Source organism: Emydura macquarii, unplaced genomic scaffold, assembly GCF_026122565.2.
Source record: "Emydura macquarii macquarii isolate MOO-44397 ecotype Brisbane River unplaced genomic scaffold, CSIRO-AGI_Emac_v2 contig_374, whole genome shotgun sequence".
Lineage (NCBI taxonomy): Eukaryota > Metazoa > Chordata > Testudines > Chelidae > Emydura > Emydura macquarii.
In genome coordinates this window covers 11,434,289-11,452,640 of record NW_027130511.1, presented here as the reverse complement: position 1 = coordinate 11,452,640, position 18,352 = coordinate 11,434,289, and the positions used below count along the sequence as shown (strand labels likewise).

Genomic DNA, 18,352 nt, shown 5'->3' with positions numbered 1-18,352 from the left:
GGCAGGAATTTACAAAACATTTTAATAAGGGAGGGAGCACACCTTGTCCCTCCTCCTCTCCTTCAAATGACAGAAGAGAGAGATGATCACAGTGGTCCTTCTGGTCTTATAATCCATTAAAAAGTTGAACCTTGTGCTCTACTCTCAATATACTGGGTATATTTTTTTTCAAAACTGAGGTATAAACATTTCCAGCAACTACATTAATATAAGTTTCTTGGGCAAGTAATGTTGCCCCTTTCTCAGCTATGTTTATCGAAATTTATTTCTTCAAATATAGCACTCCTAGCACAAAGGGTTCATAACACCTACGGGGAGAATGCTATGGGAGTCCTCGTTAAAAATTGGAAACTAATGATTGCATTGCCTATGTTGCATGGTCATTAAAAAAAAAAAAAGTCAGTCCCACTATGGATTTAAAAGTTTTGCCTGATGTTCTTTGGAATATCTTCTCTTATTTATGATTGAAGAGATTTAGATTGAGTTGATTCTACCCATTTCTTTGGATTCATCAGTGAGAAGTCTTTTAAAGAAACCTTTAAAAATATTTCTGTGACTTCTTTCATCCTACATTACTACTTAGAAATTCCCCAGCTAATGTTAGGGGCTACATTCTCTGTTGTTATTGTATCCCAGTAACAGCCACATTGTGCTAGGCATCATTCACGCACACAGGGAAACACTGTCTCTGTCCCCAAATGTTAGTAGCTTTGCAAGAGGGCCAATCCTTTAGCCTTTTTTGTACCATCCCGACCACATCCCTATAAATAATAAAAATAAGACTGAGTCCTGTTCCAGCCTCCTTTCACTGAAGAAGAAACCTGGCACTCATTCACCATACTCACATCTCATATTGCATCAATGTGAATGAATAACTATCTCAGTATTTTCATATAAAGGGATAATCACATCAGAATGTCAAATATCCCCGTTTTCAGGGCCTGGCCCTGTCACTTTTAGAGAAACAGCAGCCACCTCAATGAGCCACTCGGCAGCCAACCTGTAAAACTCCAAGCAGGGAGGGTAGACACAAACACACCTCAGAGACCGCTTCAGGTCTGTCACACAATAATGTTGCTTCCTTACTCTCCATGAAGCCTCCCAGTTAGCATCCCTGCCAAGCTAAACCTCCTGCCATGCACTATGCCTCCCGGTACTTCTGTGGCTGTTGAGTCTACAGGCAAATTAGCTGCACCAACATCGCAGGCAGGTGGCTATGACCCAGAATGAGGACTGGTGTCTGTGCTTCTACTCTCCTCCTATTGCACCATAGGCAAACACCAGATTGTGGCAAGATAGTGAGGGCAGGGAGAGACAAAGGATTGAAAAAAACATGAGATAAGAAAGATTGTGTGTAGCAGAGAATGGGAGATAGAACTAGAGAGAAAAGAAAAAAAAGAGAGGAGACGGAGGAAAGGTGGGCAAAAGCATAGAAATGAGGGATGAATAGGCAGCCGTTGCTTTATCCCACTCTCTCAAGACCCCAAACCCTCCTAAGCAGGCCTCACTAGCCCCCACTGTAACAACACACAGTCAACCTATGGAACCTGTTGACAAGGAATGTTGTGAAGGTCAAAACTATTAACTGGTTTAAAAAAAGAATTAGATAAATTCATGGGGGATAGGTCAAGATGATCAAGGATGCAACCCCATGTTATGGGTGTCCCTAGCTTCTGACTGCCAGAAGCTGGGAGTGGATGACAGGGGATGGATCACTCGAAGATTGCCCTGTTCTGTTAATTCTTTCTGAAGCATCTGGCATTGGAAGACAAGCTACTGGGCTAGATGTACCATTGGTCTGATGCAGTATGACTGTTCTTATCTTCATCCTTTATGAACTCTCCATCAGGTGTCTGCCTAAGCCCGATTATTTTTATTTTTAAAGACAAATATTGCTTCAAACTGTAACTAACATTTGCAGGGTTGTATTTTTTTTCATACAAACTCATCTGTCATACTAGAGGCTTGACAGTTCAGGTTTTACCAAAACCACTGCAGATTGGAGAGACATCCTTGACTCACTGAAGACCTCAGGTAGTTCTTGATCAGTTTAAGTTTCAAATAGCTATGTTCTGCAGAAGCGAAAATTGTATGTATAAAATTATTTGCAGTGATATTGTAGCCATGTTGGTCCCAGAATATCAGAGACACAAGGTGGTTCAGGTAATATCTTTTATTGGTCCAACTTCTGTCGGTAAGAGAGACAAGCTTTCAAGCTACACCTGAAGAGTTTTGTGTAACTCGAAAGCTTGCATCTTCCACTAACTTGGTCCAATAAAAGATACCACCTCACCCACCTTATCCATATAAAGTCAGGCCCTTATATCCCTATACTGGCATTTCAATAAAAGTAGACTGATTTCAGAGGTACTTGGTAAACTGCAGCTGCTCAGCACATTTGTATTTAGGTGCCTAACATTAGGCATCTAAAGTTTGAAAATTTTGGACTTTGCAACTTGATCAAAACAACAAGAGTATCATTGTCAGAGCTTGGGTCAGTCCCTCACACCTGCTGTTTCTCACTTACAGCGCTGTCCCTCTTTGTGGCCAGAGGCAATGCTGGCTGTTTTGCAAAGGAGCTGGTTCAGCCACAGGTAGCTATCTGGAAGGGAGCTTGCAACAGCCACAATGCCACCAGTGGTAGACTGGGGAGTACTGCCCATAAAAACAAGAAACTGATCTGAGATTTTCAGAAAAACCCAGAGACCTATAGATATGTTTTTTCCAGATCCCAGTGATCAGCCTTGGTGCTGTGAGGGGACTGTGATAGTGTGTGACATTAGGATAAAAATCAAGCTTTCAGCACTACTGAACAGTTTACACAAGTTCTATTTTCAGACTAGCTTTGCAAGGAAAAAGATTAGAAAATTCCCTTAAAAAAAAGTTCTGAGGTCTTCTCCATTTTTAGGTCCCCCCCAAATTATGCAGGCCCTGCAACTGTAGACTTTATAGATCCACAAAGACCAGCTTGGCTTTGCACTTCCATTTTCATCCAAGGATCTCAAAGCAATTAATAGACAATGAATTCAGCTTCCAATCCCCTCTACAAAGTAGGTGTTATTCCCATTTTCTGAGAGGGATGAGAAAAATTCAATGACTTACCCAAAGCCACACAGTGTGTCAGAGGGACAGCTGAGAACAGAACCCTACCTCCTGGACACTCCTTCCCTAATTTGATATTTTGAAAAAACTGCAGAATTTTAATTGATCTTTCAGATTTTTGAATGTGCAAAGTGGTGTAACACTCCCTCTCCCCTTTGCACTCAGGCTCCCTTACATCCACTGTAAATGTAGAGGAGTCAAAACTTGTGAAACTTACGCATTTAAGACCCAGAAGATTATTAAAATCAAAGGAGAGAGTGGTCTACTTTAACTTACACCTTCTTACATACACAGTTGCTTTTCTTGCTATGTTCCTCTCTTCCAGCTCTCAACATATTAATTACACCAACTCACGCTCCCTTTGGGGAGGCACAAATTCTGTGGGCCAAATTAACAGGTGAGGTGTCAGAAGGCACGTAAGTTCCATTTAGGTAAGTGAGAGTGTGAGTTTATGTCAGTCAGTCTAAGGGTGTCCAAATGTCACATGCCTGCTAGGGTGCCAAGTGAAAATGTAAGTCACACTAGCCTGGACTTGCCTCTGAACTTAGCCTTATTTCTGAAAAAGACAATGGGAGCCTCCTTGTAATAGCTTTGACTGTATATGAGCTCCAGATGTATGGGTAATATTTCCAGTATCAGAGGGTCCAGATGTCATCAAATATGATTTGCTCCAGCCTATCTCTACTGACATTTTTACCCAACAGCAACATAAAAGCCAAAGCATTTGGGGAGTCAATGAGAAGCAGGAAGGAAGGGACAGTGGTGAAAGCTGGCACCTCTTATAGTTACTACCAAAACAAACTGAAAAATTATAAACCAGATCAGTCACATGGAGATAACCAAGTAGTAGTGAAACTGGGAAGTGACTGATCCTTGCAGTACCTCTGAAACATGAGCAACATACCAGGGTGGGGAATTATTTTCTGCTCATAAGGTGGTATTTGTTACTAAAGTAACCTTCTGTGACCAAGTTATACCACTTTTTCCCCATTGATAGGAGCCCTAATTGTACATTTGGAATTCGGTGTGTTGGTTACCGATGTTTATCAGTGTAGGCTGCGTGCGTGTGTCCCTGTGTAGATGCTGTCCCAGCTCTGCGCAGGAAACTGAGATGGCTCTCACGATCGAATGAGTTGACATGACCACAGATTAGCTGAGTAACGAAGGCGCCCAAGCCGGGTTTATTGCGTGCGGCACAATGAGAAATGACTTACAGAGTATCTCTGGGTCAGTTTCATATTGGCGGCGTTACAATGGTCTCGGCCAAACGGCGGGACTTTCCGTTATCCCCTAGACCGGACACCGGTATTCCCTCTGACACCCTCTTTTATACACTGTTACATACACTTTCGGTCTGCCCCCTTTCACGTAGGTAGTTGCCACCCTCCTGACGTAGTCTAATACCACCTTTTTCCGTTGATTGGCTGATTTGGGCACCTCCACCCGATGTATCATTTCTACCCATAAAAGTATCATTTCAGAGAGTTAGTATCTTGGTACCTCATACCTACTACATATTTTAGTAATATTTTGGCAGTCTTACAACCTTGCAGAATCAGCACTTTCCTATACCAGTCTCAGTTAACTTGAGTGACCCCTTATACTTCTGTTCACTCGGCTTTTTCCATTTAGGCCTTAGCCTATTTTACAGGCCTTAAGCTCTCACTTCTTACTACAGCTTCTGCCATACCTTTCTGAGCTAATTATTATGGTTGCAGTGCATTTCCTCATTCTGAAATACACATTAGATTTCTTTTCTTGTTTCATGACCTCTCCCATTCATCGTCAAATCACAGCCTCACACTGCCAACATCTTGCCTGTGTCTTAGTCTCACAGGGAAACTCTTCCTAGTTCATCAGTACAGGCAGGAACACAATATTCAGGGGTTCAATGATTCTAGATAAATAAAAATAAAAATAAACTTTTTAACCAAAAGTTTTCATTTTCATTCATTTTATAATTTATGAAAAATGCATCCACCAGAGTTTCAGAGTACAGGCTCAACGTAAGTCAATTTACAACCCCCCAAAACAAAAGAAAGTGACAAAAGATTGGATTCTTGGCCACAAAAATAAAGCTCTACGCACATAATAAGATCCATTTATTTAGACTTGGTCTACACTTACCTGGCGATTTGGCAGCAGTTGACGGGAGTTACGCAAGCTACGCAAAGTAGCCTGCATAACTCCCGTCGACTGCTGTACTTCTGTTCTGCGCGGTGTCGTCACTGCACTGTGTCGACAGCAACTGCGTTCCTGTCGACACAATGCTACACCACTTGAGGAGGTAATTTAGTACGTCGACTTCCTGATTTTTTGGGCGGGTCTACACTGACCGCTCAGTCGATCCAGATAAGTTGATCTGACGGCGGGTGCAGACATACCCTTAGTTTGCTACTAAAGCCGCAAGTAGCTGTTACTCCTTTTTTCCTCCATGTATATTATTACAACATTTTACAGGTATACTTTGCTGCTCTGTAAATGTTTGAAGAATAAAAAGTGTATCCAGTATAATGTTTTGCCACTTGAATAGGAATTAACTTGTGCAGAAAACTTCTAGACATACAGTAACATTGCTTCAAATTGGCACTGCGCTTAGTCAAAAATTCCTGCAGTTAAATGCAAAACATATTGTCAGTGTTGTCTAAGGCTGAAAACTTTTCAACAAACTAAAGGTTTTATATAGTTGGAACAGAAAATCTAAATATAAGATTGGGTGTGTGGGTGTGGATGTAGAATCATAGAATATTAGGGTTGGAAGGGACCTTAGGAGATCATCTAGTCCAATCCCAACTATGTGTGGGTCTTTTCATTTTTTATTTTTTTTGAAGGGCATTAGGGACAGTTCTGTTATTGTGTATTGCCAATGTTTTACTCCACCACAAAGATTACGCTAGCCATAACTCCTGCTCAGAATTTTCAGTTTCTTAACCCCTTACAATCATCATTCAAAATTAAGGAAGTGGAGCAGATTTTCATTCTCCTATATTTAGCTCAAAACTTCTGAATGATTATTATTTATCCCTATGTATCTTACATCAACAGCCAACTAGAGGGAACATCGACTAGAAGGGGAAGATCACCACTGTCACAATGCTACTCTAAACTGGTACAGTGATCCTTTCTACACCAATACCTATAGGTTCTGTAGCTAATGTGCAGACCTTACAAAAAAATCAGAATTCCCATAGGCAGAATAGTAAGAGCAATATTGTAAGTTTGTCAGTACTAAAAACCCAACATAATATATTCCAAGCTTTTAAATAAAGCTGTGTTCAATATATGAATACCATTCACATTTAATAGTGGGTCACTATTCTTTCATTTAAAAAAATTATATTAAATTTTGGGAAGTTCACAGCCATTAATAGCGCACAAGATGCACAAGATGGATATTTCTGGTGTTAGTAGACTGCCTTCTTTCAAAACACTCCAAGCAGAACGAAGCCACAGAGTTACCTAGTGGCTAAAATTTATTGTACTGTTCTGAAATTCAGAGAACTTTAATGCAAAAAATTTGACGTCTCTAAATATGTTCTCAAAAGCCCGTTTCATTAGTGAGAATATGTGTAATTTCTAAAACTAAATCATAAGATTTTTCAGATGATTTATTTTAGAAATCAGGCTCAATCCTACAGTCCTTTCACACAACTCCCATTGAAGTCAATGATTTTATACTGTTATCAGTAAATCAGTCTGTATGCTAGAGAATCTTGTACAAATGAATTTGTTCAAGTGCTTCTCTATCAATGTCCTTTTCCATGTACACATCATAGTCCAACTTCATCTCTTCTACCCACTGGCTGAGCAGTATATCCGTCTGAAACAATTAAAAACAGATAGGTAAATTAACACAGTTTTGAGAAACCAACTCAATTTATGTTCCAAGGGTTGCAGACATCAGCAAGAAGAGAAAAAGCTAGTTGAGCCATTACATCTTATTCACCATTGATAAGTTAAACTTATTTCTGGAAGCATCATTTTATCTAAATAGGAAAGAGTAAGGATAACTTCTTAAAAGTAACTCAGTCAGCTCAAAAGAGGGCTCCCTGTGCTATATAGATAACATATTTCAGATTATATTGATAGCATATTTCTGTACGCATTTGTATAAACCTCACATCTCCTAACCAGAAGGCGTATTTTTAATAGGTTATAGAAATGATAATATAGTAGATGGCTGTAGCATTGGGAGAACCATAGGATTATACAATGTTCTATATATACTCTATCTGGCTTTTGGATTAGGATTGAAAATTACACCACTGCTGTTGTTTTACCATTACCTTCTCCAGGAGGAAGTCAATGTGCAACTTTGCTGCTACTGGGGTTGAGAACCTATTTCATTGGCCCACCTACTGACTTAACTGGTGATTGAGATTTCTCTAAAGCATAATATTGTACAGACAGTGATCCACTTATTAATAGCCTAATGGGATGTTATGATTATCATTTGTTTCCTACCTTTGATATGTCTATTACACTTCCCCTCTCTCTATGCACTGTATTCACAGGTTATCTTTGTATAGAGATGACCTGTGATAGATTAAATGCATGGAGTGGAGGTTAGCACCTGTGGTGGTTACTGAGCACACAGCGTGATCAACAGTAGAACAGAGTTTTTGAATTCCTACTATGATATTATCTCAAGATTGTGCTGGTGTTCTATTTGTCTGACTGAAATTCAAGGTGTTGTTACTGATTCAAGAACTCCATGTGGTGGAGACCTGATTACTTGGACACCACCTCTCTCCCTATGTGCCTTCATGACAGAAGTTATAAACCGGGGCATTTTATGTAACTGTCCCTAGATTTCAATGTCTGGAATGTGGAGACAGGGCATTCTCAGTGGAGGACTCTCTGCTATTGAGTTTGTTTCCCACATTGGTCTGACAGAGCAGAGTTTGTCCTCTTTCAAGGAATGAAGGAAGGCTTATCTGTTTACTCAAGTTTGGGTCTGACTGTCGAAAACATACTGAGTTTTCATCTGGAATGGGAGTCTCTTTGGATTAACACTTGCTGATAAATTGTATACATGGTTTTATATTTCCACCCATGTTCCCAGTACCAAATTGATGGAAGCATGTTATGCAACTCAAGACAAACAGACACAGCATAGGCTTGAATAATAGTATAATACTTGGAGATCCTCAGAATTAAGGGCTGGTGTGAATTAAGCATCACAACAGCCCTCTGGGGCAGATAAACAGTATCCCAATTTTACAGTTGGGGAAACAAAGACACAGAGCGATTGAAGTAACTTTTCCGAGGTCATGCAAATTGGTGGCATAGCTGGGAACAGATCCCAGGGTCCTGATTCCCAGTTCTCTGCTCTAAACATTTGACTATTCTGCCCTCTCTGTAACACTGTGCAGTCTGAATAGTAACTATTAGAGTGCACATTGACTCACTATAACAGCACTTTCCCAAAGAATAAAATAAAATTTGTCAGCTAAAACTATTTGAAAAAGAACCACAGACCTGTAGGTTTGAGATAGATTCTTCAAGGCTTGGGACTGTCACTAATAATGACCCTTTCTTTCTTACATTATGACTGATAAATTCCCAGGCTCTGAAACACATTTTAAAATCCAAATATAGTATTTAAAGATCACAAGATACCAGTTTTTTGAGAAAGAAACACATTCAATACAAAATTAAGTTAACACTTTGATAATTTAGTCACCAGAAGTAGATTGAATCTAAAAATTTGCTATTTGTGCTTTAGTTTAAGTCACTGTATCTTACTGTAGGTCTCTGTGTGTGGACCAGTCACTAGCACCAATGGGAGATGCACATGCAGATCAGAGGGATTACATGGCTCTAGAGTTTTATTTTTTAAATATGTCATCTCTTTTCCTTTTTTAAATGTAGTGGGTGTTTATAAAAGGGAAGAATGAATAGTTCTGTGAGTGGCTAGTTGTGGGGGAAGAGATTATGAAATCTTCCTCACTGATCTCGTCAATGTATTTTACCCATGACATTCAGCATCTTTCTTGTTCCAATCTGGAGCCTGAGAGGCTGCCAGTAATGTCTATTGTTCTTTTGTGAGGGTCAACAAATATCCACGCTAAACTAGGATGAAACACGAGACAACATAATTAAACCAGAATTTGAACTCGGGTCTCTAGAAGATAAAGGCTAGTCCTCACTCACATTTTTATTCACTACAGTCACAAGTTTCTCTTCATATCATTAGGCTGCAGTGGTGACCAAATACTTTGCGGTATATGAACATTATCAAAGTATTCTCGATATATCCTCCAGCATTACTTTTTCCTGATTTTACAAGTCAGATCATTTCACATACCACAGTAATACCGACTAAGAAGAATAGTTTCCACCACTCTGCAAACCTATGCTTGTTCTGCAACATTAAGCCAATAATATTTCATTCTTAAGAAGGCAGATAAAGGCATAACTGTGTCTCAAAGAACACAGGTATAATCTTATGCCTTTGTCCTTTATAGCTTGCCCTTGCGGACTTCATGTTTGAAATATCATTAGAAACTGTAATGCACAGTGTAAAATATAGGCCTTTTTGTCGTCCATAGATTTGATGAAGGACCCTCCTGATATTTTGTTACAGATTTCAATATGTATGTTGTTAAAGCTATTCAAGATCATTTAATTATTTCCTATAAAGATAGTACACTATTTTAACAGATTAGTGCAAATGTTCTGAGAAAAGTTTTGGTAGAACTAAGAGAAAAAGTTTTTAGTATATTTCAAAACTAATGACTGCCCTTAAATTTTAGCTGCTAAATCTGACTAAATCAAGTACAGGCATTTTAAAATACATTTTTCTAATATAAATTATGTGTGTGACTTCAAAAAGCACAACATAAAGGATTTTTATAACTTGTGAGGTTAAATACACTGGCAGAAAAACTGATTACTTGTTTGGACACATAGCTTACCTGGCCTGTTCCAGTCTGTCAAGAAAATATTCAAAGACATTATTCATTACAACAACATCAGCATTTTGAAGGAGTGAAGCCTGAGTACAGATGTCTGAACAAAGCACCTGAAGGAGAAATAATTGTACATAGGTAAAAGTTAACTTATAAGAAGATACAAAGCTTTCTAACAGACATTTAGTCTATCCATAGAACACAGTACCTGTTGCCAACATCTTCTACAAATCATAAAAAGGGATACACAATTCATACAATTTGTATTAAGTAACATAAAAATGAACTCAGTGAAGAGTGTTAAAGCTTTATTTCCTCAGTAATTACAGTACTTAATTCATTATGTATATTAAATAAAAATATGTTACATCTACTTGTACTTTTGATCTTGATCACTGAATGCCACAATAGAAGATTTAAGAAATTACTATTGCATTTTAGTTATCTGTACTTTATCATGAATGTTTATTCATTTCAGTGAAGTATTTAATCCAGTAAGAGCTTTTTATGAGGCTATTAAATTGCAATTTAAAGGCTGAACTGGTTGTTTAGTAATTAGGGCTCAGACTGTCCATGAAGACCCAAATTTGATTATTGTAATCTCATTCCACATACTGGGAGTACTGGAGATGCAAGGTGCTCAACCCCCAGAGGGAGGACTGCAAAGAGAGAGAGAGTGCCTCTTATCACTAAACAAGTACTTCTCCAGTCAGTACAGGAGCTCTTGAACATCAGTGTCCTGTTCAGTCTTCCACAGACAGAACAATGGTAACAGAAAATGGAGTCACAGGGCAGTTGATGATAACAGGGGAATTTGGAGGCTCATCAAAACTAACAGGAAGTTGGAGGACTGTCCTAACCCAGAGAAATAAATCTTAAATCTCTGATGGAAAAATAAGTAGAATTCTCTCTTTTGGAATTTTGTCAATCCATCTGTTACTTGTGCACCGAGATTTCTTAAAGTTATTACAGATTCGAAGTGTCCTTACCAATTAGAAATCAACTTAGTGAATTTGCCTAACCTCTGGCACCTCCTTAGCTGCCTACAGCTAAACTGATACTGGACTTACGCAATCTAAAGTTCAACACTGCACCACTGTCACCATGAAAATGTTACTTATAGGAGTGACGTTATCATGGTAAACAGACAAACAGGATGATGCAGAGGCTTATGATGATGCAGGGACTGATAATGCAGAAAATGGGCAGCCAGGGTACCTAATGTAATTGAGAGTAAATTAGTTATTGTGGTGGGATGATACCACACACTAATCTAGTAGGTTGGCTATCCCACAATCTTTGCTCAGGTAATTAACACGAGGCTCAGGGATTTGTTTTTGTTTTTTGGGGTTTTTTTTGATCTTCTCACAGGAAAATGAAGTGTTTGTATAGAGGAGAAAACATTTTTGCCACTATTCTCTTGTTTAGGAAAGCACTACAACTTCTTATTCACTTTTTGAACTGCTTTAAAACCTTTTGATACTAGGAGGGAAAGTGATCTGTCTTTCCTCTACTAACTGGGGTATATTGCAGTTCAAATGGTCCTTCCTTTTTGTTTGATCAGAACTTATCCGCACAAAGAAAATATCTGCATTTGGATTATTTAAGCAGATGTACACTGTACTGATAGATATGGGAAAGAGACATTCCCCATGCAAAGGAACTCTGTGGCAACAGAAGTGGGGAGAATAAAAATGTAGAACTCTGAATTTTGTTAGAATTTATCATTCTGACTCATGCAGCAGTGCCCAGCCACTAACAGAATACCTTGCAGCGATTTCCATTACAACCAAACATTTCGGTATTCACTTTAATGAAAACAAACTCTAAGACTAGTTAAAAATGAAGCACCAGCGGAACTGGTGACTTTCATCCATTTAAGAAAACTAGAGCCAAAGGATTCACTAAGAGTTTATACTCATACTTCTTAGTGCACCTAGACTATACATGGGATTAATTCACTGCTTCTTTGGTTAAGAAGATTATTTGGACATTATTCTCAGTATTTTCTTTAATCTGAATGACAATTTTATCTGGGTGCAGTACAATTCTTGTTTCCTGGAATTATTATATACTCTTTTCTAATTTGGTGATTTAAAGGGACTGTGTCAAGCAGTCTCAACTCTGATCTACAATAACTTTTAAAAAAATGTCCTCTGAATTTACTTCTTTAAAATCCTCCACAATGTTGTCAAGAAAAAAAAAAAACATTTGTGTAATACAAATAAGTGTTTGTCAACTAAAAGTGGGGACTGAATGTTTGCTAAATTGAAAGGGAAAAAGAATTCACTACTGAAAAGTTGATTGTTATGGTACTCAGAGAATACCAAACTACTGTATAAAAATAGTTAAGTGTATTAAAGTTAAATACATGTAAGGGTGATTTCCTGAATTTTTCCCAATTTATGGTGGTTTTTTACAATCTACATCAAAGCTTTCACACCAAACAGGGTACAACATAAGTGACTTACATGCACTTAGTTTTTAATTTATGATCAGAACAGCACAAGACGCACTCATAAATTCACTATTAAATACAGAAATTGTTTTACCCTAGTATCTCAGGTAGAAGGGGTTTCAGTGTGTATGTACTGTTCTAATAAAAATCCAGGACATTCCAGATAATACTGGGCGTTAGAAGGCATTTTTCCTCCAAGATTTTTAACCTCTTTTTACCTACTTATTACTCAATGTAGGAAGGTGCAGTGGCCTTCCTCCGAGCCTGGGCCCGAGGAACGGCCACAACGACCAGAGTGGACAGTGGAAGGGCCAGCAAGCCAGAGCCAGTCTGCCTGGCAACCAGGGAGCTGGCTAGCAATAGGCCCCACTGACCGGCCAATCCGGCCACAGAGGGGTGGAGCCTCCGTCGGGGCTGGGAGTATAAAAAGCAGGCCCCACAGGTCAGTAGGGAACAGACTGCCACCGGAGACATACGTGCTGTCCCGTCCCGCCAGCTGCAGCGAAGGCCTGAACCCAGCTGGGCCGCTGCCCCAAGCAAGCGTCCCCCGGAGCAGAGGCCCCAGGAATGGCCCAAGTGACCGAGCCCTAAAGACTGGACCGGGTCACCAGGCCCCAAAGATTGGACCGGGCCTCTGCGCCCCAGCGACTGGACCAAGCCCCCTGAGCCTGGGGGCTGGGAGTTAGCCTGAGGCTGGTCCTGACCTGAAGGAGCTTCCCGACACTGAAAGCCTGGAGCCCTGTGACCTAGAGGAGTTGCCCTCGGCAGAGAAACCCCAGGAGCCCTGTGATTTAGAGAAGCTGCCCTCCGCTGACGAGCTCCCTGCCTTGCCACCGGTGGACGAGGAGGGACTGGTGAGCCTGCCACGGGCTGTGTATCCCAGCGACCCCAAGGACCTGGTTGATACAGGTACCTGGGGATACGGGGAGGAAGTGGCCCAGGGACAGCCATAGCTGTGGCTGAGACAGGGACAAGATCACGACGGCATGTTGCGGCGGGAGCCCCGCCAACTCAGTGGCACTGCCTTTGCCACTGCTAGGGCCTTGGGCTGAGACACAGTGGAGTCGGGTGGGCTTGCATCCTCCACCCCTCCCCCTTGTCCTCGCCACTCGAGGAGTGATTACCGTCCCCTGTTCTACTGACCAGAGGACACTGCTTGCTCGCCCGCCTCTGCCAAGGGCCGGGGCTGTAGGCTGCTTGCTCGCCCACCCCTGCCAAGGGCCGGGGCTGTAGGCTGCTTGCTTGCCCGCCCTGCCAAGGGCCGGGGCACTAGACTGCTCGGCCGTCTGCCTGGCCTGGGGCCGGAACTAAACCGCATACAGAGTGACTAACATTCTCCTTTTTGGAAGGTGCAGTGGCCTTCCTCTGAGCCTGGGCCTGAGGAAGGACCACAACGACGGGACCGGACAGGGCCCCGTGGTACACTCAACCAACTGGCTTCTGGCTGTTTTTTCATACTAGTATATCTCTCCAAAAAGAGGCAATAAAAGAGAGGATTAATTTTGGGGTGAAGCAGAAATCCAAGATTGAAATGTTCAAAGCAGTGCGTGATAATGTTCAAAACAGTGTGCAAGAATAAGGAATCACATGACTAAATGAACATCAAGTGGGAGTTGAATGGCAATGTCCCCAGGCACTGCTTTGAAAATATATTCTCTTTTTTATCTTTATGCACTGAAAACTGTAACACTTTAGCAGAATTACAAGGTGTGAAGAAAAGATGTAACATTTAAGGTGTATATTTTCCAGATATAAACCAGCTCAAGAGCACCTATGTTCATCTATAGTCTCTAGTGAATTAACCTGATGGAGCATTCTGTTATACAATACAATCTCATTTCACTAATATATTTCAGACAAATCAGAAACTTTCTCTACACTGCAGCTGAATGCAAGCCTCACAGCCCGAATAAACAGGGCTTGAGCTAGCGCACAAAAAATAGCAGGCTGGATGCTTCAACACCAGCAAAGGCTCAGACTAGCCACCCAACCTGGACCCACTTGATCCATTGGGTCTACTCAGCCTGCGGAGCTCACTCCGAGCTGCTGTATAGGCATACTCTGGGAGTTTTGCCACTGACTTCAGCAGGGCCAGGTGTAACATCGTCTGGATTAGGGGGACCGTTTATGATATTACTTAACAGCAATATTTCAGAATTTACAATAATTCATATGAGATATGCCATGTCAGGTACTGTTAGAAAGGTTATAATTTGCTAAGTAAGATGATATAGTTTATGTGTATGTGTCATATTTGTATGGAAAGTTACAGATATGTTATATCTGTATTTCAACTTGTGCTGTGTTTCTGGGCGACCCCCCCCCAGACAGGATGGCTGCAGCATTAGCCTGGTTAATGGCCCATTAAGGAAACTCACAGGTACAATGGGCCCAGGGAGAGAATACAGCTGGCACCTGATGAATTACCAACATGTAAGAACATGCCCTATGGTCGGGGACTCTCTGATTCTAGTCTGAGGTTTTTCCATGCCATGTGCTGAGGGCTTGTGTTTCAAACAAGCCATGTGGCAATCCACTATAAAAGGCAGCTGCACCTCCATATCCATATTGTTTGCCTTCAGTCTTCATGCCTGCTTCCTATCTCTGGATCAACTCATCTGCAATCAAAGCTATGAAACAAAGGATTGAGACCCATCCAGGTACCGGATGTACACCAGAGGGACTGTACAGGCTTGCAAACTCTACAATTCTACTGAAAACCTGATAGATGTGGACTTTCAAATCATTTGTATGTATCTGATTGCTTTAATCATATAACACCTCTCACCTTGTTTGTTTCTTTCCTTTTATAATAAACCTTTAGTTTTAGTTACTAAAGGATTGGCTGGCCGCATGGTATTTTTGTGTAAGATCCAAACATATATTGATCTGGCTATGTGGCTTCTCCTTTGAGGTCAGGAGAACTTTTTGGTAAAGAGCATAGAGTTGTAATGACTTATCTCTTTACTGGACCTAGTGGCTGATTAGGAGTCAGAGATATGCAGTAAAGGGAGCTGTGTATTTTTTGTTTTAGCTTCTTGATAACCAATATAGGGAATCAGAAGCACTGTTTGTGGCTGGCTGGGAAGTCTAACTTCAGAGTTACGCACCAGTGCTGGGAAAATCTGCTCTCCTTTTGCAGCCTGCCCTGACTGTGGCATTTTCAGGTGGTCTATCCTACCCCAGGACAAGTCACACCAGGATTTCACCTAATGTATTTTATTCATTGCCTTTGGCCATAAGACCTTTCGCATGATCTCAGACACTCCCAAAGAGGGACTATTTTTCTCATTATGAGAATGGTGACCTCAGTATATTAATGGTTTGAGTTTGTTTGGAACATTTCCTGTTTTTTCTGACATACATGTGCATTAATATGAATTGAAATTCTCAGTTCCAAGGAAACGAATAAAGAAATACAACACCCAACGTTGGCAGCCTGCAGACCTTTGGCTTTACTCAAATGCAAATACTTGACAGTATCTTTGCTATTTTTAACAAAACATGGAAACCCCAGATGCCTCATTTTTCTTATCACTCTAGATATAAACATGTCATATACTGGCTTAATTCTGTTTCACTAAATAGTGAAACAGTGGTAGAACTTCCACTGATTTCTAATGAGACCAGTATGTACTTGTTTAGGATCAGCTGGCAGATTGAGCCATACTCAGATAAAAGGCTGAATGAGTCCACAAATATTATATTTTAACAAAATTTTTTTAAACCCTTGTCAATTTTAATGGACATTAAGGTTACTTTGTTTTATTTAAAATCAAACCAACAAAGTAGAGATTTATCTTTAGAACAACCATTTTATCAGCCTATTTCATCTGAATAGAATTAACTAATCTACTATACAGTTGGTTTAAAAAAATATATACACTATAAAATGTATTTAGTCACCTTTACTCTGTTTGTGAATTGGTATTTTGCAATTATCATTTCTTGCAACTGGCAAAAGTCCGCATTAATTTCCACTCCATATAGCTGGGATGCTGAGCTGTAAAGATAGCCCTAAAATAAGAAGAGGAAATGTAGTAATTGAGGTGTCTGTAAAATGACTACTTCTAACCTCATATGGAAAAATTAAGGGGAATGAATGTTATAAAGTGAAAAACAAAGAAAGTTTATGGTTAGAGGCAGGTTAAAAAAAAAGTGTATAATGGGGTTGTTAAAAATTTTTAAAACGTGTCTTAAATCATAAAGGTAGGAAATGCACTACAGTGACCAACTACATATTTTTCCAGGATTAAGACCCTCTTGGCACTTACAGTTAATGTTTTATGAATATCATCATGAAAAAACAGATGTGAGCTGATAGCTAGGTAAGAAAGGAAAGCAAGCAACAGATCCAGTTCCACTTCTACTGGTAGAAGCATGGAAATTGACTTAAGGGAATGGGAAAAAAAACTAAAGTTAGCAAAAACTAAATTATAAAAATAAACTGAAGGAGGGAGGGGAATTAACACACAGACTGTGTGAGGATTTTTTATTTATGCATTTGTTTATTTATTGGTTTGTTGAGGAAGGACAGAATGCAACAATACACACAGAACTGTATGAATCTGGAGTTCACGCCATACAGTGAAAAGTCCAATTTGCACCTATAAAGGGATGGGAGTGCTCAGAGTAGGATTTTCCTCTTAGATTGAACAATACTACTTATAGACACAGTATTTTTTTTAAAAGTACCTCCTATGTCAAATATAAAACAATTTCTCTCTCACCAATAACTCAAAAATGGTTAAATTAAATTTTCTAAAAATTATTCTAAAATAATTAACCTTTGGACTGAAACCAATTGTGAAAAGTTTCTGTCCAAAAGAAGAATTTGAGAAAACATGAATTCCCAAAAACCCCATCTAATGGGTAAAATGTTGCAACTTTAACTATACGATGAACATTATAATTACATTTAACTAGTATAGGGAATTTAAAAAAAAAAGTGTGACACACACTCAGAATGTTAGAGATGTCAATGTACTGTAACTTGACTATTGGAGCTTTCTGAAACCCTTCTATCCTCTGGCTAGAAAGCAATCTATGCACATAAAACGTGGCAAATTGCCACTTCTGAAATACAAGCCAAGAATATGATGAAAATTTTAATTTTGTTGCTGCTTTATCTTGAGGCTTTCTTTCATTATAACAATATAAGTGTTCCAGAACTTAAAAATAAATCCAATAACTGACAACAAAATGTTATCATTTGAGGACCTAATCCTGCAAACATTTACATGTGGGAGTAACTTTATTCATATGAGTAATCCCAAATTGGATTATTCAGATGAGTAAAGTTACATGTTCAAGTGGTTCCAAGATCAGGCCCTAAAGAAGCCACTGACTTTGTTAAGAAACTTGTATTAATTGATATAGTTTACATCTATGTATGTTTTGTGCTGCTGTTGGCCATACACTGTACCGAATATGCCAACAGCAATTTGAAATTACACTTGAATTTATTGAAAAATTATTTTATAGGACAAAATGTTTTAAGTGTTAGCTAGGACAGTGTTTCTCAATGATCAGTCCGTGGACTGGCGCTGGTCCCTGAGACTTCCCTGACAGAGTTCAGGAAGGCAGCAAGCTGGTCCCAGGTATCAAAAAGGTTGAGGAACACTGAGCTAGGAGACAAATTCATATCTAAGGATCTCAATGCAATTTAAGAGATTCTCAGTTTCACAATGGGATTTCCCAAAACTCAACAGTATATGTGGTCAAGAACAGGAAAGAGAACATTAATTTAGCAATGAGAGACTGAGCCATAACAAACAAAAGAGCAGCCAGGGTGCGTGACAGCAATATACTACACTATTAGACAACAGATTCTCATGGTTTGTGAAAGCAAGTCAGTAAGTGAGATTGATTGTGTTTT

The 18,352-nt window shown here is 39.7% G+C and overlaps 1 protein-coding gene across 3 annotated transcripts in view; it reads right to left on the bottom strand.

Annotated features, from left to right (window-relative positions):
* Positions 1-6,692: 6,692 nt before the first annotated feature.
* The window catches only part of LOC137144014 (uncharacterized), a 35,517-nt gene continuing 23,857 nt past the window's right edge, over positions 6,693-18,352 (bottom strand). Inside the window, exons 5-9 of one of the 3 annotated variants that reach the window (XR_010917310.1) lie at positions 16,381-16,491; positions 10,023-10,129; positions 8,584-8,674; positions 7,567-7,638; positions 6,693-6,922 (exon numbers count right to left, since the gene is read on the bottom strand). Coding sequence is in view for 2 of the 3 variants with exons in the window: in XM_067534105.1 (XP_067390206.1) it covers positions 6,806-6,922; positions 8,584-8,674; positions 10,023-10,129; positions 16,381-16,491 (426 nt within the window). In the remaining variant the exon portion in view is untranslated. The remainder of the gene's footprint in view (positions 6,923-7,566; positions 7,639-8,583; positions 8,675-10,022; positions 10,130-16,380; positions 16,492-18,352) is intronic. The other 2 variants (XM_067534105.1, XM_067534117.1) reach the window with 2 other exon arrangements.